At 39.1% G+C, this 22,275-nt stretch overlaps 1 protein-coding gene across 5 annotated transcripts in view; it reads left to right on the top strand.

Moving 5' to 3' along the window:
- Positions 1 to 22,275, top strand: part of TGFBR3 (transforming growth factor beta receptor 3) — a 137,839-nt gene that overhangs the window by 40,930 nt on the left and 74,634 nt on the right. For all 5 annotated transcript variants that reach the window (XM_032696109.1, XM_032696108.1, XM_032696105.1 and 2 more), the window contains one exon: positions 1,287 to 1,462. In XM_032696109.1, the coding sequence (XP_032552000.1) occupies positions 1,402 to 1,462 (61 nt within the window). In that variant the 5' untranslated portion in view covers positions 1,287 to 1,401. The remainder of the gene's footprint in view (positions 1 to 1,286; positions 1,463 to 22,275) is intronic.

Here is a 22,275-nt window from a genome sequence, read left to right as displayed (position 1 = left end):
ACAACTCTGTGCCTTAAAATGTTGCTGAAGAATGAGAGATTTCTGCTGATGGGAGCATGATCTAAGTAATGTCCCTGCTGAATAACCCGTGGAGAAATGCTGCAGAGGAGTTCCTGGTGTTTTCCTCGTAGCCGTGGCAGTGCAGGTCTAGGTGCAGGTTTTTGTTGTGCAGACTTCTGATGATGTGCGACATGGCACGCGCTGTATAATGGAGCCCAGCCTTTTGTCTTTGTACTTCATTCCATTTTAATGTCAGCAAGAATCTTTTATATGCTATTCATGTTGCCACAGTTTAGATGTTTTTAGTCCTGACTCAGCATTTTCCTATCACCTAGAGCTGTGATGGTGGTTTGTAGTTGCTTGTGTTGCTTTATGGTGAGTGTTAGTGGTTGCCAAGGCACCATCTGTCATCTTCTGCTCCAGAAGGCTGGTAGTGAAATAAAGTAGATAAGATTTTTTTTATTTGACTGAACACAATACCAACATTCTGGTGCCTTACCTTCTTGATATGTAGTCTTATTCTAGATATTTAGATGATTGAGAATATGTTAAAAAAAAAAAAGTGGAAGAAGATACTGTGGATCTCGTGTTTTCTCTCAAAAATCTACAGTGTGAAATTCTAGGTCCAGAATTTCCAGTGTTTTTAAGCCTTGCAGGCATCAGCTGTATTGTCATTTTTTTGTATAGCACAATAAAGTTGCTTAACTGACCTGGTATATCATGTCCTGGAATCTCTTAAAATAAAGATTCTGAACAGCTTTGTATTTATATTTAGTGTCAAGTGGCATTGAAGAGTTTTCAGAATTTGTCATACTGAGAAATGATGAGTTAAATTTATTGAGTTACCCACAAATCAGCTAGAGCATATGTGAAACATTTCTCCATGCTATAATAAAGGTAGCAGCAGATAAGTAACCAAACAAATGTTTATACGTCCCAGAGAAAGTCTGATTACTTAAAATAAACATGTCTGAGGGTGTGAGTACCATTGGCAGGCTTCAACAGGACTTCGGTATTAGTTGACAGAAGGGACTCTGGGGTTTCTCTTCCAATTAGATCATAACTTGCACAGTGTATAAAATGAGAGAGCAACAGCTGCAAAGAAGTGCTGAAATACAGGAGGAAGAGTACTAGGCTATTGGCACCTGGGTATCTGGCAATATAAAATGCAATCCCCTTTGAGAAAGAATTCTGTTTCCTTCTTACAAGAGAGACAATTTTAAATGTCTAGTAACATTTCTGTAAGTTGTATTTATATTAATATGTATTTTTACTTCTTTCTGTAGGCAGTCAAAAGTCCGGAGGATTTGATTTCAAAGCACACTACAAATTTCAAAGAAAGCAAATCTACATGAAGAGCTACAAAGGGAATTGATTTGAGAAGATACAGCATTTGCAAAAATGTCTTCAAGTTCTGTGACTTCAGTGTTTGCTTTGATGGTTTTGTGCTTTGCAGCTGCAGGTAGGTGGTATTATGTAAATTGCACATTCAGTGTAACCTATTGTACAGATTCAGAATTGTTTATCAAAAATACTTTTTCATGCTGGAAAAATGTAGGTCAGCTAAAGTTTATGTTTATATCTAGGTTTTACATAAAATTATTGTGATTATAACTGCATCATATATGATGTGAGAAACAATGCTGTTCCTGTAAGAATGTTTTTTTGCACCTGTGTTCACCCTTAAAATAATTTAAGAACTGCAGTAGTAATGTAAGTCATTTAGGTTATTTACCTATTTATTTAAAGAAAGAGAACTGCATGGTGCATGGATGTAGGGTAGGGTTGCTATGGAAGCCTTTGGGAGTGGAAGCAGGGTTGCTCTGCCAGCATGATGAACTATTTGCTCTGTCAAGAGGCTGGATTTTATTACCCCAGGTGCAGGGTTGTGCTAGTGAAGTTGAGCTAGAGTCTCTCTACAGAGCTGAGCTGAAAGAGTTTACCAGCTCCATTGCAGCTTCAAGACCTATAATCTGGAATTAAGTCGCAGTTATTTGACTTCATAAATAGAAATGTCTGACAAAATCCCGGAAAAGTTCATAATAGGTCGCTCAGTCCATCCATCCTTCCTGCATTGTTGGGATAAACCTCACCTTGGTCATTCCTGAGAGTTGTCTAATCTGTTTTATGATGAACTATCATTGGTGATGGCAAAAACCTTTTAATAACAGTTATCAGTGTTGCTGGAGGTCTTGTAGTTAGGAATATGCATTGTTGTTTGTGGGGATTTCTCCTGTCCCACTTTTTGGCCTATGGATTTTTTAAAACAGTATGTTGCAATAACTTGTGACAGAGAAAGGAAAGATCTGTGGAGTTCAAGTACCTAGTTTATACTGTAGTTTCTTCAAGTGCTGAAGTGATTCTTCTCAGTATGTTTGTTTGTCGGAGTTCTTTCTGTGGTTGCAAGGGGAAGCCTCTTATGTTTCCAGCTTGCATACAGTTTGGGTCATTGGAGAAGATGCCAAGTGGATACACAGTCAGTCAAAATGAGATAGTGGGAAAAGTGGACAGATGGCTTGCTTAAATCTGAGATGTCCTCACTGTGGAAAAGATGACCAGCCTTGGAAGAGACAGGGCTGAGCAATTAAATGTGTTACAATTTGGCTTCCTTTCATCATCAGCGTGGAAAACTGTTGTTTCAAGCCCTCAAGCCTTGTGGGACTTTCTCTGGGTTTGACCTCCTAAGGGCATCCATCCAACATTAGTAACTTCGATTGTTTAATAGTACGTGATGATAACGTTTTGCAATAGCCTCATTATAGATGAACTCTCAGGGCGTGTCTGAGTGTGTCTGTGGCTGGAGCCAAGGACTTGAATGCTGGTCTTGGCTGAGAAGAGCCATTACTTGGAGCAAATCTGAATCATTATAGATGTATAAAAATCTCCTTTAAAAGTAAGTGCCGGTGTAGAAAAATAAAAGCTTTTTTAATTTATTACAACCACAATTCTGTTTTGCTGCTGAGGAAATTGCTTGCCTAACAAGTCAGCTTACCTCTTTATGCTTTAATTAAAACACATTAATTTAAGTGTTATCAAACACAGTATTACTATGAGAAAGTTTTTCAGTGTTCAGAAACCTTAACGTGTCTGTCTTGAAATTTATTGTGGTTTTTTTTTGTTTTACTCCCCAATTCTGTGTTTTCCTCTGGCAACTATTCTTGAAACAAACTCTTATAAAGCCTTGGATTTGATCAAATGCTTATTCATAAGTAGAGTTACAGAATTATTTTGGCTGAAAGGGACCTCTGGAAGTCTAGTCCAGCACCCTGTGTGGAGCAGAGCTAGTTTCAAATTATTTTTTTCTTGGAGACTGATTCTTCCTGCTGTCTGCATGGGAAGAACATAGGTGAAGGGAGTAGAAAGGGTCGCAGTTGGTTAGGGGAAGGTGGGAAAGCTCTGTCATTGGGAGTTTTGGCTGTGCCTGTCCTGTGGGTTTTGGTTTTCCTCCATGCTTTTTATATTTTCAATAACTTCTTAACGAGAACAACTAGTGAGTGTCCTTTACAGTGTATCAAGAGTGCAGTAAGATAAGAGCAGTAAAGAACTGAGGAACTTCGATGAAGAGGAGAGAGAGAGAGAGAGAGATGTCAGGCAGATGTAATTAAAACTGAGGAAGGACAGCTGAAGGTTATTTAGGTAGAGCTTTTGGAACTTTCTTGAGTCCTATTCACACAAACAGTTATACTTTAAATGCAGGAAGTTTGTGGCTATAGGTGAAACATGGGTGGGAGCAAGCAATGTGTTGTGTGGAAAAAGCTGTGGCAGAGGCCCATGAGCAGTGGTCAGAGTGACGATCAGGCTTGGCTCTTAATTACCAGTGTACAGAACCCGTGCTCTTTCAGTCTTGAACCATTAATGTACTAGTATAAATAAAACTAGAAGTCTAAATAAAGCTAGGAAGTATAAATAAAATCCCTGCGTGCTTGTGGTGAAGCCTGGGGGAGGCAGGGGGCAGCATGCCACCTCCCTAGGGTATTGATTTTTGTATATTAAGCCTTTTTCCAGCTTACTCTTTGTTTCTGAAGAAGTGAGGCTGCTGCAGAAAAGCACACCTTTCTTTTGTTTGCCAGTCCTACACTGGCTCTGCTGCAATTGTCTTGGGGTTTTTTGCTGACTTTACAATATCTTCAGCATTATCTTTTCAGGTATAGGTGAACTTCTAGACAGAATCTGTATTTAGTTTATTTCTTTCTATCCTTGCTTTTTAAGGTACTATTCTATTAAATATATATATAAAAAAACCCCAAAACCCTGGAGTTTTAAGACATGACACACAGACATGGATATTCAAAGCTGAGACACAGATCTGCATGTTTTTCGTGCTAATACTTGAAAAGTATACCTCACTAACTGCATTGAAAGTGGTCTGTATAAATATTCAAATAATATTTGTTTTTCTACCTCCTCATACTGCCTGGATTTATGTAGCTAAATGCTAATCTGAATCTGATTAGCTTTTATCTTATATACAGATTTCTTGTAAGCTTGTATTTATACAGCTTCAATATAACAGAAAAAGATTACAAAGAAAACCTTGATTACTGTGAGATTTTTCTTCATGAATAGTCCAAGGCAGGATGGAGAGAAGAACTGCTGGCAAACTATCTGCCTGAGTGAAGGAATTATGTTTTTGAAGTGGGCTTAAATTAAGGTCTGGCAACCTACAGTAGGAACTCCACACAAAAACACTCAGAACTGTACACACTACAGCCTTGGATAACCTCATAAGCAAGTCTGGCTTTTTAATCTTGGAGCAAAAATATGCTGTCCTAATGTAGCTTAAATCAAAGGCTGAAAGATATTTATTTTACTTGCTGGCAAATTTGTGCAGTTGGGTGCACCATGCATCTCTTGATGTCTTAGAGGACAGCTGAAACACGTATCTACCCTAGGCCCTGAGGGCCAAACCTTCAACAGGACAGGTTCTTCCATGAAGGAATGGAAACAGTTTTTAACTTGAACTTCTGTTTTTCCTTTTGCCTTCCTGCATTACTATTCATCTGGAAAGAGGGCAGAAGGGTGATATAGCCTGTGGATCTACACTGGCCAAAGGTCTCATTCCAGCCTTCTGGGCTAGATCCTCTAGTGGTGCAACTCATTCCTGCTGCTGACAAAGCAGCGCAGCGATGGCATCTGAAACCAGCCAGAATTTGCCCATGTAGTTATGTTCACTTTTCTTCAACCCCCCTGACATTGGGTATTGCCAGTGCTTGCCTTGTAGACACCTCTCTCCAGAGTTTCATGGTTGTGATCAGGCTGATATCTTAAGAGCCTGTAAGAATTGGATATATTGAATAATTTACCCATTTTCTGTAATAGTGAGCTTACTGACTGGTTTATCTGCTTGTGTTAGGTCTGTCTCTATGGTTTTCTTTCAACAGCTCTTTAGTTCCCTGGTTCTCTACTGTATTGTTATCCTAGCTTTTTTTTCCTTTCTTTTTACGTACTTGTTCTTATAAGTAATCTCACATTGGTCAGAGCATGTGTGCTTCATTTTCAATAAGACTGTTCACTTGTAAGATGTATCTTTTGGATCTGTGCCCCCCAGATATGGTTGTGATGGGTGCCATGTTAATAAGTGTAACAGCAGGAAGAAACAGACCTTGTCATGACATCGTTTTTTTTTAAGACGAACTTCCCCTGACCTTGAACACTGTTTTTCAAAAAGCAATATAGAATCATTCAAAGCATAACAGAAAAACCTTCCACTGGAAGTTGAAATTTTAAAAATTTCAAATTAAAAAAATGAAATTAATACCAAGTAAGTCACTCACACAGATTTCCTTCTACTTTAAACAGTGTTTGCTGGGTATTTCCCAGATGTAATTAAATTGTAATTTTTTTTTTCTCCAAAGTATTTGTTGCCAGATGTGTGGAGTTTTTTTGTTTAAATTTTGTTTAGAGGATGAGAACCAAGGGACAGAGGTTGGCTCTTGAATTCTTAGGACTGAAGTAAAGCACAGACTGGTTGCAGCTTCTGCATGGATAGAGATTTGACTCCGTGCCTCCCTTTCCTTTTACCTCTTTCTCATAATCAGCTGGTTTTTGCCTCCCTTGTAAAACCACCCACTGGTATCCCTTTATGGTCTGCATAGACAGACTTTTGAGGATGAGATTAACCAGGATTTGGAACATTTGAAGACTTGCAATCTCAGAGGAGAATTAGAGGAGCAGAGGGCTGGTTCGTGCTGTGCCATCTGCCACTGCCATGCTCCATGTCGGAAAGGCTGGGAGCCCCCCTGCAGGGGCTGCAAGGGAATGGTTATGCTCTTTTCAGGAGAGGCTAACGTGCTCCCAGTTCTGAGAAGTACTGTTTAGGAACCCCTGACTAGCTTTTAAGGTGGAAATTGTTCTATTTTTTAAATATTCTTTCAGCACCCTGATGGTGATTTGATGCATCTTAATATCAGATTGTTCATCTGATAGGGAACCAAATGATGAATTCCTAATTTCATATCAGTGAGTTTGCTGAGATAACTTTGAGATGTCAAAATATACATTAAAAAAAGATAGTTAATCTTCATTTCACACAGAAAGAAGTAATAAGTTTTGAAGAGCAAATAATGTTTTTAATTGAGCAATTTAAATACAAAGATTGATCAAAACTGGAGAGCTAGACAAAATCTGTGGGTCCCTTGACTTAGTGTTTCTTCAACACTGCTGTTTGGTGATCTGTTCCTCTGTAAATTATGGTTTTAATCTGACCTTCTGTCTGTCTTCCAGCCAACTCAGTTGAATCAAATCCTGTACCATTTCTGTGTGGTTTATGCGTAAATAGTATTTTTTTTTCTTCCAAACCCACACAAAAATTCTGAAGAATTTAAAGAGTCAGGCTAGAGAGAAAGGTTATGTATTTTCAAAGAGGTAATTGTGTCACAGACTTGGAATGGCTTGAACTGAGCAGACTATGTTTTTCCTGTATCAGCAAGGCTCTCAAGCTAAAAACAGTTGAATTTCAGCAGAATTCTGCACAATTCTGTACCCACGTGGAACCGTAGGATGTGGGGTTGTGGGTCCTGATTTAGTAAAACAACTGAATGTATGTTGAAGTGTTTGCTGAACCAGAGCATTTATCACTAAACATGAATGTCTGGTTCTTTGATTAAAACTGACTCTGGGTGATGCCAAAGGAATCCTAAGAATATGAGGCCCACAATGCAGTACTGGAATTGCGTAGATGCAGGCAAATGGCAGCATTGCTGAGAGTCTCTGGGGGGAAGTACTCAACTGATGAAAAGTAATTTTGCGGAAAATTTTATGGCACAGACTGGGGAATGGCATTAATCCTTGTCTTTCTAAGGAAATTTATTGAAGTTTTTTTAAAAGAGAAACTTGTCTTTAACAAATTCTGAGCATCACATAATTATTTTATAAATACTTTGCTAAAAATAATTCTTTTGTTTTCTGAAGGGAATTGGGAATTGGGATTTTGCTTGTAGATCTTTTAATATCCTTTCTGTATTGCAGGCCCTTAGTAACTCTTTCTTAGGTTCTCCATCTGTAACCTATCTTAAAAATAATATGAACGTTTGATCCCTTTAATTAATAAGAAAGTGAAAAGGGCATATTTAGTTAACTAAAGATTGGACTTTAAGGGCTGTAGCACCCCAAACACAGCATTCCCAAATGTGATTCTGGGGTGTCTCAAGAAAAAACAGAATATCTGCTATTAGAAAAACAGTTGCTGTTTTCACATGAAAATCGTATTGAGTTTCTGCAAGTGTTTTTCTTTTATAAGCTTCTTCCACTGAAATATATTTGCATGAATCAATGCTGTTATTTTACTACTGGTTATGTTATAGTATAGAGAGAATATAGGGGTCAGATGTATTCCTTTTCAAAGAAGAGAAATAATTTCATCCTCTGTAGCTAATGACAAAAAGAGCTGAAGTCCCTTAGGCTGTAAGTCATAGGAGAGATGAATTTGGAGTGAAAAAAGAATATATTTAGCACAAAGACTCTGTGCCATGTTTCATTACCTGAAGGCACTGAGTTGGATTCCTCTTTGGTGTAAACTTGTTTTAAGTCAATGGAATTTTGCCAAGGATAAATTTTGACCCCAGGTGACAAAAGCAAAGGTTTTTAGTAATGCCATAAAGTACAGCTGCTTCAAGCACAGTGTACTTTTCTTCATAAGTGTACTTTATAAAAGATGGAGCTATTGTTTCCTTTTTTTGGCAGCTTCTACATTGTGAAACTTCCTAATAGGCATTTAATAAAAAAGGGATTTTACCTGTCAGGAGTGGAAATAACTAAACTGAAAATGTCATTACTCTCATTATTGGAAGGTAGCGCATAGAAGAAGTACCAAATAAAGGAATTCAGGGTTAGGCAATGGAAATGTTGCTGTTTTTTCTCTTCAGCAAAAAGTTTACTTTCATCTGGAGCAGGTTTGGTGTTTTGGTGATGTTTTTTTGTTTTCTTTTAAAATTTTAAATTAATGTACTTTACTTAAAACTTGGAGCCAAGAATTTATATTTATGGTTATTTTCACTTCTTTTCCTCTTTTCTTTTTCCTCACTTCCCAGATCACCAAATTTGCCTTGTATGTGGAAGGGATGGTTGATGCAATCTATTTTGGAATAAATAAAACTTTCCTTTGTATTATTACTTTCCATTTAAATGGAACACTAACACATATGTCCTACTAGAGATGCTCAAGTTATTTTGATTCAAGCTACTACGTCAAGATGACTTTCTTCCTTCACAAGATTGTGTGCTTTCCCTTTATGTGTAAAAATCAGTGGGGGGTAACTGGCCACTTTGTGTCACAATGCCTTGGCAGTTCTTTAGGCTGCACATATGGTATGAAAGTGAGTAAAGGTGAAAACATTATTTGAAAATGTAACTGTGGCTGAAGTAGCTTAGCATTGTTCAGTTTGCACATTTGGGGTTGCTTGGAGGAAATCTGTAGAAGAAGAACTTTAACAGCCATGGCCACACATTGTATGTATTTGTGTGTGTGTTTAGTCCAAATGGGTGATTCCTGGTTACTCTTGGGAAACATCTGCTCTGAAGGATAAAAGCTGCCTGTGGCTCGTGGTCCTGCTGGACAGGTGTGCTGCCTGCTCTGCTGGGTCTGGGAACCACGATGGAGTCTTCTGCCCATGGAGTGATGTGCACTTTTCATTAACAGCCCTGACGTGCGTGTGGTCATCCTCTGCAGTGACTCAATGTAAATGCCTGGGCCTGAAGGGCCTTTGTGAGAGGGTGGGCTGAGTTATGGGCTGTCAGATCAATTCTTTCCAGCTGTGGCTCAGCCCTGAACTGGACTCCTGGAGAAGAGCACGGTGATGCTGGGCCACCACCTGGATCTGTTCTTCTCTTGGAGTCCCCCTCCCTGATGGCTGTAGGTGTAACCTGTGAGCCTCTGCTTTTGACTGAAAGATGAAAGGCTTGTATCTGGATTTGTGACTTTCTCTGTGATCTCCCCATGAGTCATTTCATCTCTCAGTCTTGCTCTCTTGATATGTAAAACAGATGTTCTACTGTGACATCTTCCATGCAGGACTGTTTGAAGAGCTAATGTAATTGCTTTAAAGTTCTTGGATCACATTGGGATAACTGCTATTATCTTGTTAATTCTTCAAAACCTCCCCCTGCTGTTTTTTGGAGGTATGAAAATGGCAAAAGTTTTATTTCAGGGACTGTCAGACTTTTTGCCTGTTTTGCTTGTGTTTAGCCTCATGGATGCTGAACTGCAGAAGTTTGTTGTGATCTCTGATAAGGAACAAGGTGGTTGAAGTTTTGGCAAGTCATATATTAGTTATGATGTCCTGAGGAGTGTCTTAACTCATTGCTTCTCTTTTCTCTTCCTGCTATGCCAACCTTATTTCTTAAAAAAATAAAGTCACTATTTTTAAAAGAAGTAGGATCCATCATACTCAATGCAAGGGGGTGAGAAATCTGAGACTGTACGCAAAAGGATTTTCAGGTGAAATGTGATTCTTTTCTGGCATCATTAGAAGAAAACTTACTCGCAGGCAGGACGATATTACATCCCATGCATAGCTTGAGCAACGTGGTAGAAGTTAACATGTGGGTTCAGTTTCTGGCATTAGGGCAGACCTTGTCTTTGGAGAGGGTTTGTTAAACTATGTAATTTGTAAAAGTTGCCAGTTTTCTGCGTTTTCTGCTTTGAAATCTTAGATCAGTCTGGCAAAATTTCTTTTTATAGCACTAATGAGTTCAAAGCAGTAATTAATTGTTCTGTGGGATATTTTCACCTTCAAGCTGAAAAAGTAATGGGTATTTGCATAAATTGGCAAGAAAACTGTTCAGAGATTTCCTTGGATATTACTTGTCTCAGTTGCTCTTTGGAACTAGGCCAGTAGTAGTTGTTTTTCTTGCTGAAATAGTGCTCGTGGCCATATTGTTCACTGCATTCATTTTCATTCTCCCAGTGTTAATGTTTGATTTCTGTGATCACATGTATCATCACAGATGGAAGCAAGAGAGCTAAAGTAGGCATCATAGGAAGGACTCTGGTTTTTCAGAAGATTAAAATTCTCTTAACTGTAACACTTGACAAATGCTTCACTAGTGTCTGCTGTTAAAAGGCCTGTTACCTGACTTCAATGATAGTAAAAAAGGAGAACACCCCCCCCCCCGAAATGTGAGAATAAGGAATGCTTCATGCCAGTAGCAGAAAAATAAAAGCAATCCTGAAAAAGACCTGGTTCTTACTTGTGTTCTCTTGAAATCTCTTTTCTCTGTTATTTTTTGAGATTTGCAAAACTAGGGGTTTTTCGAGCAATTTCATGCCCAAGATAATATCTAAGACCACGTGATGGTTCATTTTCTATAAAATAATAAAGAAAATTAAAGTTACTTAATTCTGGGTCTCTGTTATGTATACTGGATCTCAAAAGTACATTTGCAGCAGGAAGCCTGTAAGTCATCTCTTATGAATGCTAGATTGAACTTCAGCTTTATTGATATGATTCAGGAGAAAAGAATTCTAATGACAGTTCTGAGTATTGAGTGCTTAGTGGTGTTGTTAAAATCTTCTTGTATGTGGAGAAAACCAAACCAGCTCATTCTTCTGTTTGTTTCAACATCACACAAGCAGTACGCAAAGGATTAACCAAGAAACTGTCTAAAACATTTCAAGTAAAAGTTGCTAACAAAGAAGTCCTTTATTTTGTTCTGCCATGAGGAGTCCTAGAATGTATCTTCCTCTTTCTCTGAAGAAATAATAATGCACTCGAGATGGTTTTATAGGTCAAGTGTTCATGTATCAATCAAGTATCTATGATTTGACAAGATTGCTCAAAGAAAAAGTAGAGTGAAATCAGGATTTATTAGGGAGGATTTCTGAGCAATGAATCAGTCTTTTTTGGCCTAATGGACTGAAGTAATTTAATTGGAGCAATCAACATTTTTTCCTACTAGTTGACTGAACTAATTAAATTGATTCAGTTCTGATACCTGTGTTGTCTTCTTGTTCCAGTTGCTTTCCTTACATTTTTGGAGTCAACCAGCCTGTATGCTTGTGTCCCAGTGCTCCCTGGTGGGATCTCTTGCTGTAATGCTCACTTGGGGATTCAGTTTGCTGTTTGGTGGGCTACAAGCCCTGCAGCCAGAAAGGGTTCGTGTTCATACCTTTCTGCAGAGTTCCAACACCTTCTGCTCTTTTAATCCCATCCTGAACCAGTCAGTAGGTGTCTGATGCTGGCACAGCTGTATAGCATTATGTCTCTAGGACAGTTTAATGGCAGAGATTTGAAGGTGGTGTAGCACAGTTCCTTTTTCCTCAATGGAATTAATCCTAGGGTTCACATCCTGAAATGAAGTTTGAAGTATTTTGGCACTCCTCCTCCATTTGTGACACAAGAGTTTCTTTGCTTTTTCTTCCTAGCAGCTTCTTGTTAGGTCCTCGATGCTATTTTGTTAAATAGGCCATGGTTGGTATGGTTGGAGAGACATTTACTGTGAACCTGATGTGCAAGGGTTGTTGTGCCGATGAAGGGAAGTAATCCTATTCCTCACTCTTCAGTGGGACAGTGCAATGCATATAATGCTCTCTGCTCCCCTTTTTCTTTGGGTGTATGTTCTTCCTCCTGTCTCCAATACCTCACTCTGATTGTCTGTATCCAAGATGTGTATTAGTGTGTTTTTTTAGTTGGGATGATCTCATCACTAATGAGTATTTGATGCCTTTGTAATGCTCCTAATATACACATAGAACAGCTGGCACAGACTTTTTAAACAACCATTTTTGTAGTCTCCTGGATGATCTCAAAGAACATTTAAATATAACAGTGCAGTTACATTGGAAGCTTTAAAGATAAACATTTTTTTCATAAAATGGCTGAGCAGTGCATAGTGGGTGATACATGGGTCTTTCTTTGCATTTATGGTGAACAAAAACTGCAGTTAATGGTCCAAGGGAATTTACTAAACTATTAATAGTAAGCAATAGTAAACTATTGATAGTAAGCACAATAAAGAATTGGTAAATGAGAGTATACTCCTGTCCTTTATTTATGAATGTATTTTATTATTTTACTGTAGCCTTGTTGTCCAAAGAAAAGGGTGTTTGTGCTCAACAAGAACTCAGTCCTTTTCCAGCCAAGCTTGTGGCTCTGGTGGTAGGGCTGAGAGTAATGGGGCTGTTGAACTGCTCTGCCTGGATTCTCTCAGATTATGAGTCAGGTCTGTATTGACTTCTGGGGGCAGGGGATGGGGGTGTTTATTATTCAGTTGTTTGTATCCAATAGAAAATGTTCATACCATGCTTCAGTCGATCAGTTGGGGGTGGTGGCTTTTCTAAAGCAGGACACAGTGAGGCTTACGCTTAACCAAGTGACTTCACTTGCAGTGTTGTGTTGAGGCTGCTTCTGCATTGTACGGCCTGTCACAGATCTCATGAGATATTAGTGAAATAGTGGGTGTTAACTTCCATTCCCTTCCATGAAGTTAAACCACTGATAGGAAGAACAAGTTTCAGCCTGGTTCCTGTGTGCTTATGTGACAACTTTTGAAGTCCTAGAAGGGTCTAGTTTTCCCTGAATCATCATGATTGCTAGAGCAAACGCAGGGACCTGTGAAAGCGGGTGACAGGGGTAGTGGAACCTCCCTTTTTTGCAGTGGCTCAGGTTTGTACTAGGTCAAAAATGAATTTCCTCTTGCAGAAGTAGAGTATTGAAGTATTGTTCAGGTATTTTGAGTAACTTGATCTGTGGTTCACCTGGTGGCACAGTTAGACATAACCACAAAGTAAAACATAGCCTGTCAGAACTGGAACATGTGGCAACAAAACAATTTGATTTACTGGCACAGCTATACATCCTTACTCAAAAGTACATGAAAAGCTGACAGAAGCACTTCTTTTGTTCATGTGACTTATGTAGACTGTATCCGTAAGAAGAGTTTGCCAGCTTAGAAGAGTTTCCTACAGTGATATACAATACATTATGAAAAGGAAATGCACCACTGTACAATGCAATGTTGAAACTTTCATGCTTTTCCTATAAAAACTGTTGAATAAATGAGAGTCAGCAGTCCTTGTCTGGGCTCTAAGCTGGAACCTTTCACACTCGGTGCTACACCTTGCATGCCATGGTGTAAGCAAGTGAAAGTTTGAAATGTGAGCTTGTCTAAACCCCACCAAACCATATGATTTAATTGGGCCCTGCATTAGGCTCTTTATCTGCTTGTTTTTTGTTTGTATTAAGATGCTATTTATTAAATATCTAAGTTTTGTCAGTCCCTAGCTCTTGTTCTTTCCCTCAAATCATAACCTGATATCACCTCTTAATTATGAATATCTTGAAATGCATCATTTGAATATTATTTTCTTCTACAAAAATGATAGTAATAATTAAAATATATATGTATGGGTATATGAGACACATAGCAGTGGTCACCTTCAGGCTGTTGTAAATTCCAGCAAACCAGATTTTACTGTCTGAACTGCCACCCCCAAGTGCTGACTCAATGATAGGTTTTACGTGTACCTTGAATGTTTAGCAGGAAGAGGTATTACTCATTACCCTCCCCGCTTCTTCTCCACCACCACCACCCCCCCCCAGCCTTTCTGGAGGACTGTTTGAAAGCTTGCAGAGCATGTGTGAGGCTCCTCAGACTGCTGACTCCACTGCAAAGTTACTTTGCATCTGTTAAGTTCCAGGATATTGTGACTGTTTTCTGAATAACGCTATCCTTTACTGATTGTACTTGAAAAGAAATTGTGCTGTTCTAAGTGTTGCCAAGTCACTTTGAAAGTCTCACTGTAAGATTTCTCACTGCTCACCCTGTATACAGGGCTGGGTTCATCTTTTTTGTTGAAAGGGAAAAAGCCATCCTGCTCACTGAGCTATCTGCTTCCAGTTAAGTCGTGGGACAAAAAGCCTTCTTTGGTTGGCATTTTGTGAGTAGTTTTTACAGAATTTACCTGCCTTTTTTTTTTCCTAAAGTCTTATTTGTTTGATTGTTCAAGGAGGAGCAACTGGACTTTTTGTGTACTGGAAAAGACAACAAATTGTACTCCATCACCAGCAGTCAGGTCTCCCATGTGTTCCCTGCCATCTGTAGTGTCAAAGGGGCTCTTGCCTTCTTCATGCAAGCCCTTAAATGGGAGTTGAACCCTTGCCATACAGGGAGGTGGATTTCAACACCTGTGGGGTCTCTGAAAGGGAAGTACTTCAGATGTGTGTTTGAACATTTTATATTTTTGTGAAACCTGAGTCAGCTTTGAGGTTCCCTGAGACTTTTTTTCCGTGCAGTGATGATACCAAGATACATGCCTTATACATGCTATGTTAGCATTGGGCACAAATGACTTATTTCCTGAGTTAAAACTCCTTTCCCCAACTTCCCGTAAAAAAAAAAAAGCAAAAGTTAATAAAAGATTATTTGAGGAGAAGAGCCATTGTGATTTCATATGGAGGCCATCTGAGTTCTCCTTTTATATCTGATGCTCACCTGGGAGTGTACACTGTACTTATGTCCAGAGCTCAAATTGTTTTCAACTTACCATTAGTTTTGAAAATGCATTTAACAGTTAACTGCCAATGTGCATACTCCTTCTGGTTACAGCTAGCAAGCAGCTGGTCAGTACATTAAGAAAGTTTGGACTCAGTTAACTCTTGTAGAACCACAGCTCTGCATTTTTTCAAATGCCCTTATAGAATTATATGGGGAGAAATCAAGTAGGATAACACAAGGGCCACATACTTAATAAGCATGTACTCAATGAGCAGAAAGAAAACAAGGAGGAGAAAATTCTTTAGTATTTTGGAAGGGAAGAAGGGCAGTAATGAGCAGGGGGTAAGTTGTTGCCTAGATAAAAAAAAAGTGAGTGGTAGCACTTTAGTAAAAAACTCTTGAAACAAAACTTTACCTCAAGGTGAGTGGAAAGAGATACATTAGTGAGTGATTAATTTCAGAGCTCTGGCTGATATTGCAGATGGCCTTTTGAGAGACATTTCCTAAGTGAGGAATTTTACTTGTTTGTTGAGAATGATTTTTGTTTCCTTGTGGGGTTTGTTTACTTTCTAGTGGGGTTCTGAAGAGCAGAAAAGAACCTCAAGGGTACATTAGTTAGTAAGTATTTTATTTTATAATTCAATATATATTCCTTTATGTTAACTTTAACAGTTTTGAAAATCTCATTAGTGGACTTATTCTGTCAAAATTTACATTTTTGGTAATTGAAATCATGTTTATCCACTGATGCCTTTCTCTTTTCAATGAAGACAAGGCGCAAGTATAGGATATATACGGCCAGATCTTCTTACATGTGGCTGCCATCTGCGTGAGCTAAATTACTCCCTATGAATCAGGCGTACAATATGCAAGCTCTCTCTGTTCTCTATAAAGTTCTGCTCCCAAGTTGTTTAGAGTCATCCTTTCTCGCTCTCCAGTTAGTTCTTTCGCTGGCAAATCTCCCATGGACCTCATCTGGATTCTTGCCTGATTAAGGACTAAGAGCTTGACCTTGTGAGATAATAAAACCCCAACATCCCCACAAGAATCTACACATTTCAATGGGAGTTGAAGGCAGTGTGTGCTGCTAAAGTGTTCAGCGTGTATGCTGGGTATAAGGTAATGATTTCAGGACTTGGCTGTGTTACAGTACACATACTTGCTGGCCCTAACTTGATTAAAGTAAGTTATTACCATTATTTGAATCCTCTGTGGAAAGGAAAACACATAGTCTCTCTGTGGATTTTGTGGCTTATTTAGAATGAATTTTCATTTTCTGAATGCGTATATAGAGATGTTCCTCACCAGAAAGTTTCAGTTTATTGGTACTCATTTTTTAGGAACTGTTTTCCTAAAAGCAGGGATCCAAGAGTAGATTGCTTTGGGAAGAGGCAGCCATGAAATTGTAAGATCTAGGAAGGGTCGTAACTTTGACTCTTACTGCACATAGCCTTCCAAAATGATTCACTGTTTCCTTAAAAGATTTCAGTATCTCCAAGGTTTTGTTAGAAACAAAGAAACACAACACTAATTATCACATCCCGGAAGAAAACACATTACCGAATTAGACCATATAATGAGATAATGAGCACAGTTGGGTAATGACCTTCAGCTCTTTGTGTGGATAATGCCCTTTAGACGTTTTTTATTTTAACAGAGCAGACTACCTAAAACCAAGGCATCTGGTTTAAAAAGAAAAACAGAATTCCCACAGAACCTCACAGTTTCGAAGGGGAAAGAAATATGGAAATTCTCATGCAAACCCCAAATTAGCTTTTAATTTAAAACCAGGTAAGTGTATAATGCACTTGCAAATTTCTGACATAAGAAAAAACTGTTCTTTAGTGTTGTATTACTGCTTATAGGCTCCTCTCTGAATGCTATTGCACCTAGGCACAAAAGGGCCCTGAAACTCAATTTTAGGTTGAAGACATAACCTTTGAAAGACAAAAGTTTCATGAGTTGAAGGCTACAGCATAGCTACAGGATGCCTACCAAGAAAATAAATTTCTATTTAAAAGCACACGACAAACATAGGTAGTATTTCATTAAAGCAAGATTTGTTGAAAACAAATATATTTGTCACCTAAAAAAACTAGGTAGATTTTTGTGGTAAAGCTCTTTCAGTCTTTCGAGACTGGCACTTCTGTGTTTATAAACATTTTTTGGTGCATGTAGTTTTTCTCCTCACCTATATTTGGCTTCACACAAGGTTCACAGGGCTGGGTGTCACTGTGATTGCACACTTGGTAGTATCTGGTCGAACAAGATAACACTTGTGTGTTAACAAGCATGACGTGTTTTATCTTCTGGCAACATGGACTTCTGTTGTGATGACCTAGTGACACACAGTGTTTGTACAGATAGGAATAGCTGAGCTTGGGCACTTGGATTTCTATGGCTCAAATGATGCAGCCCAAAGATGTTATAATGAAAAAGAGGTATGAAACAAAGACTGGCAAAGGTGTTCTTGAACATGCCACCGGAGGGACACTGACAGCCTTTGGAGGTGGGCCCATGAAAACCTCACGAAGTTCAACAAGGCCAAGTGCAAGGTCCTACACCTGGATCGGGGCAATCCCAGGCACACCTGCAGAATTGGTGGAGAAGTGATTGAGAGCAGCCCTGTGGAGAGGGACTTGGGGGTGATAGCTGATGAAAAACTCAATATGAGCTGGCAGTATGCACTTGCAACCAGAAAGCCAACCCTATCCTGGACTGCATCAAAAGGATTGTGACCAGCAGGTTGATGGAGGTCATTCTTCCCCTCTGCTCTGCTCTCATGAGATCCCACCAGAATACTGTGTACAGTCCTGGTGCCCCCAACATAGGAAGGATATGGAGCTGTTGGAGCAAGTCCAGAGGAGGCCATGACGTTGGTAAGGGGAAGAACACCTCCCCTGTGAAGACAAGCTGAGAAAGTTGGGGCTGTTCAGCCTGGAGAAGGTTGTGAAGAGACCTCATAGCAACCTTCCAGTATCTGAAGGGGCCTGCAAGAAAGCTGGAGAGGGGCTCTTTACAGGAACTGTAGTGACAGGACAAGGAGTAATAGGTTCAAGCTGAAAGAGGGGCAATTTAGGTTAGATATATGGAAGAAATGCTGTACCATGAGGGTGGTGAGACACTGGAACAGGTTGCCCAGAGAAGCTGTGGATGCCCCATCCCTGGCAGTGTTCAAGGCTAGGTTGGATGGGGAATTGAGCAACAAGGAGTAGTGGGAGGTGTCTTTACTCAAGGCAGGTCCCATCTAACCCAAACCATTCTAGGATTCTGTGATTCTAAGAGGAGGGAGCATTTGTCCATTTTGCTGGCAACTGATACAAAATAATCTTTCTAGTCCCAATTTTCCTTAAATAATTCTGAGATTTTAATTCCAATAGAGTTTGTGAGTGTCTGTTGTTTCCCATGTGTGGCTAGTATTGTTTCAGGGCTGGATTACTGTGTTCAGGGAAGTGGAAGATCAGGCAGGGCATGGGGCACCTGCTGTACTGTGGCACTGGCCAGGTATTGTATGATTACATATTCCCACCATCAGTTTCTCTTCCATTAAGTGTTTTTAACAATAGGCCTATTTTCTTTTTTTTTTTTTTTAAAGGAAGATGTGAATAAACTTTGTGGTGTTTTTCATGTAAAACATTGAAGAGAACATGCTGCATTAGGTAACCAGGGTTAATTTGAAGTCTCACTTAAAAGCCACCAAATTATTTGCCTAAGGGCAAGCTCACTTTATCAACTGGTAAATTTCTTTTGCCCTATAAATTAGTGGTAATAATGTTTACAGGTTGTAAAAGGGGAGAATATAGCTGTGGACCCACATTAGCGCAAACCATTTATCTTGAGTTCTAAGCTGCGCTTTAACTAATAGTTACATGCTTAGCAAACCAAGGCCAAGCATTTCAAAAGTCCCAGATCCTCAACTTCTTGAAAATATTCCAAAAAATATTTGTCTAGGCTTATGGACCTGGAATTTCTGGTTTAAGTAATCTTGCTTCAAGATAACTTCACTGTGATGATGGCAACACTGAGCTGTGGTGGAATGGCCTGTGGAGTAGTGGAAGGTGGCTTGGTTGTTTTTCACACTTCAGTTTTAGCTTAACAGCTGAGTTTAATATGTAACATCACACTTTGAAAACAGGCTCTGTTTAGAGTGTGGTATAAGCACTAAGTTTGTTAAAATTCAGGTATTTTTTTCTGTTGCTTCTGGTCAGCCTTTTTGTATGGATATTCAAAACAGATTTCTTAGGCCACTTGACCTCTGTGCTTGTATTCTACTCATCCTGTTGAGTCAGCCTTATTGAGAGGGCAAAGTTCAATTTCTTCCAGTTTGGGGAGGAAAAAACAAAGATGGTTACTGCTTTTCATAATTATAATCCAAAAGCAGTTGACTTGAAGAGCAGATCTGTTTATTTAGTTGTCTGAATATTAACAGTTTTATAGGAACAGCAGCATGAAAAAACCCACGCACTTGATGTGGACAGATATTGTGCCCAGAAAACGAACCTCTGGATGTTACTGATGAGAAGATGTTTATTTTTATTTATTATTTAAGCCTGGGATTTATGAGATTGGTTAAAGCTGCTGTGACTGGTCTTGAATTGCTTACAGCTGATTGGAGGTTCAGGACAAATGTCCATGTACTGCATGGATGCATTGCTATATTAGAATGAAAATACTGCTGCTTTTGAAGGGAAGGATTGGACATTTCAGATCATAAATTTCAGGTCTTTAGTGGTTTGGATTTTTTTTTTTTTTCGTTACTAGCTGACAAATGGTCGTTTCTCTGCTTTATGTTGAAAAAGTTCAGTGAGTGCAGAGCAGGACAACATTTCACACTGATCCAAGAAGAGTTTATCCCAAGCTCTTCTACTTCAAGGTATTTATGTACAAGCAACCTCTTCTGGCCGGGGCCAGAAGACTTTGACTTTATACTTCCACATATTGTAAGTGTCTCCCTGGACATACTGTGATATATTAGGAAACCACCCTGTTGCATTAGCTATGTAGGTGAGACTGTATGTGGTGTGGTAAGTTATTTTAGGTATACAGATAGGATGGTGGTCTTCTCTACACATAGAATTTGTAGAGAGACTGTCTGCAATCATTTTCAAATCTGTAGCATCTTGTATGCAGGCATCTTGTCCCATAAAAAGATGCTGTAACAGTAACCTGGGATGATAATAAGAATCTGTAAACCAAACAGAACTTACTTGGGATTTTTTAGTCAGAACAGTAAATAAAACTTCCTGATCCTCATTTTCAACTTTTTTTAAAATAGCATTTCCACCTCTACCCCTCACCCCCACTCTGAAAACTAGAGCTAAGTCTAACTTGAACTGAGAGCTGAGCTGGTAAAAAAAGCATTGGGTGACTTCCTCAGTCTCCTTGAAAAATTATTCTGTCTGGATAAAAAGCATTATGTTAATTCAACAAGAGTAAGTAATGTTATGGTATGCAAGGGACTGTGCCACAAGGTCCTAAATACACAAATGAATTGAAGTGACAATGTATGCTTTTAATAAATGAATAAACTCATTCAAACTTAAGACTTCTCCCACATCAGGTCTAATACTGCTACATCTAAGATGATTCTTTGCAGTGTAGCTGTAAATGCAGTTTCCAGGAGTTTAACACAGGAAATGGAGATGAGAAGGTGAGAGGCGTGCTGCAGTGCAGTGTGGTTACAACTTAAAAAGGAGACAGCTCCAGTGTTGCATTCTATCTGAGGTGTTAAGTGTGGGCTTACAGGAACACTGGTTAAGGAAGCAATTTTAAGAGACCGTGTGTCATGACTGCAATGTCCTGTCATTGTAAATGGTCATTTTAGTAGTGCTGAGGAAAGTAAATGGACTTCCCTCAGAAAAAGCTTTTATGTTCAAAACCAACCGTCTCTTGTATGCTCTTCAAATGTGGAACAAATACCTTTATATGACTAAAGTGTGATTCATTATTCTCACTTTGACTGAATTTTTTGTCAGTGTACAGATCAAATAGCTTTGAAGAATGCGTGTGTGTATATTTACGCTTGCACATACGTGTATATGCATGGAACTTAGTGAGGTATTGCATGATGCCTTCTTGGTAATCAGAGCAGTTGCTAAGCTGTGATTTTTTTTTTTTTTTGTGTTCTGCACCGTGGAAATATTTATTCAAAATGAAAATGCATAGGAGCTTTTGAAAGTAGTAGTTTGTGTTACTGTTGTGCTGATCTTGAACTAGAAGGAAACTGCATTTAAACAATCAGCACATTTTCTAAATCAGCAGTATCTCTTTCTAGGAAGGTCTTTGCATTCAGTCTGTGGTTTCATAAGCACAGTTAAATCTGGAGGCTCCCTACTGCCCACTGTAGGGACAGGGGTGCAGGTTACCCACTACCCTCGATGAGAGCCAGTCTAGGTGCTCCCCGAGCCTTCCTCCCTGCTATCAAATGCACCAAAGCCAACAGGAACCTGCTTAGCTTGGGCTAGATTCCTATCATGTTAGTGAGTTGAATCAGCTCTGGGGAAGGCATGTTTGATCATCATGAAAATAGGCATAAAGTAGCTGGAAAGTGTTGGTGGGAAGGAGAAGAGAGGTGAAGAGAATGAGACATGCTGGGTTTGACTGTCTTGATATTGGATGATTCATCCTGTCTCATAAACCTGCAGTGTTAGGTTACATTGGTTTGTCATTACCTGTAGAATTAGCTGTGTATGTATAGGTCTGCCATCCCATGATAGACTTGTTCATTTGGGTCCATCCCCTTGTGGAGGGGGTGGCACACTGTGTGAGTGAAGCAAAGAGCCATGCCCTGGGTGCCAGGCACGGTGCTTGTCACCTGCCAACCAGCCCACCTGGTGCCTGGGGGCCTGTCCTGGGAGCTGGGCTTAAAAATGGTGACTGTGGGGATTAGCTCACATGGGTAAGGCCTATTGCCATGGTGTTTTAAAGGGGCAGTTTGTAGCTCTACTGTAATGACACTTCTATTTTAAACAGAGAATGCAGTGATTTTTTTTTATTTTTGCAATTACTTCCCTGTCTTGGGGGTTAAAATAACTTTGTAGCCAACCTTGCTACATGGCAGGGAATTGAATATTTGGTAATAAGTATTTTAAATAATGTTTTAAACATCCTGGCATGTGGACTTTAGAAAACACTCTTTTGTCTGGATCTGCAAGATGTCATTTGACACTGTTTACACAACTTAGGCAGATCTGTGGATCTGTATTAACATATTATATAAGCTTATTATTTAGCTTAAGATAATCAAGTCTATATGGGATTTACAGTATAATATATATATTTTCCAAGGAACGTGAAAACTCACATGATACAGGATTTTTTATTATTTTAAACAAAAATGTCACC

Source organism: Chiroxiphia lanceolata, chromosome 9 (assembly GCF_009829145.1).
Source record: "Chiroxiphia lanceolata isolate bChiLan1 chromosome 9, bChiLan1.pri, whole genome shotgun sequence".
Lineage (NCBI taxonomy): Eukaryota > Metazoa > Chordata > Aves > Passeriformes > Pipridae > Chiroxiphia > Chiroxiphia lanceolata.
This window is presented reverse-complemented; position numbering and strand designations above follow the sequence as displayed.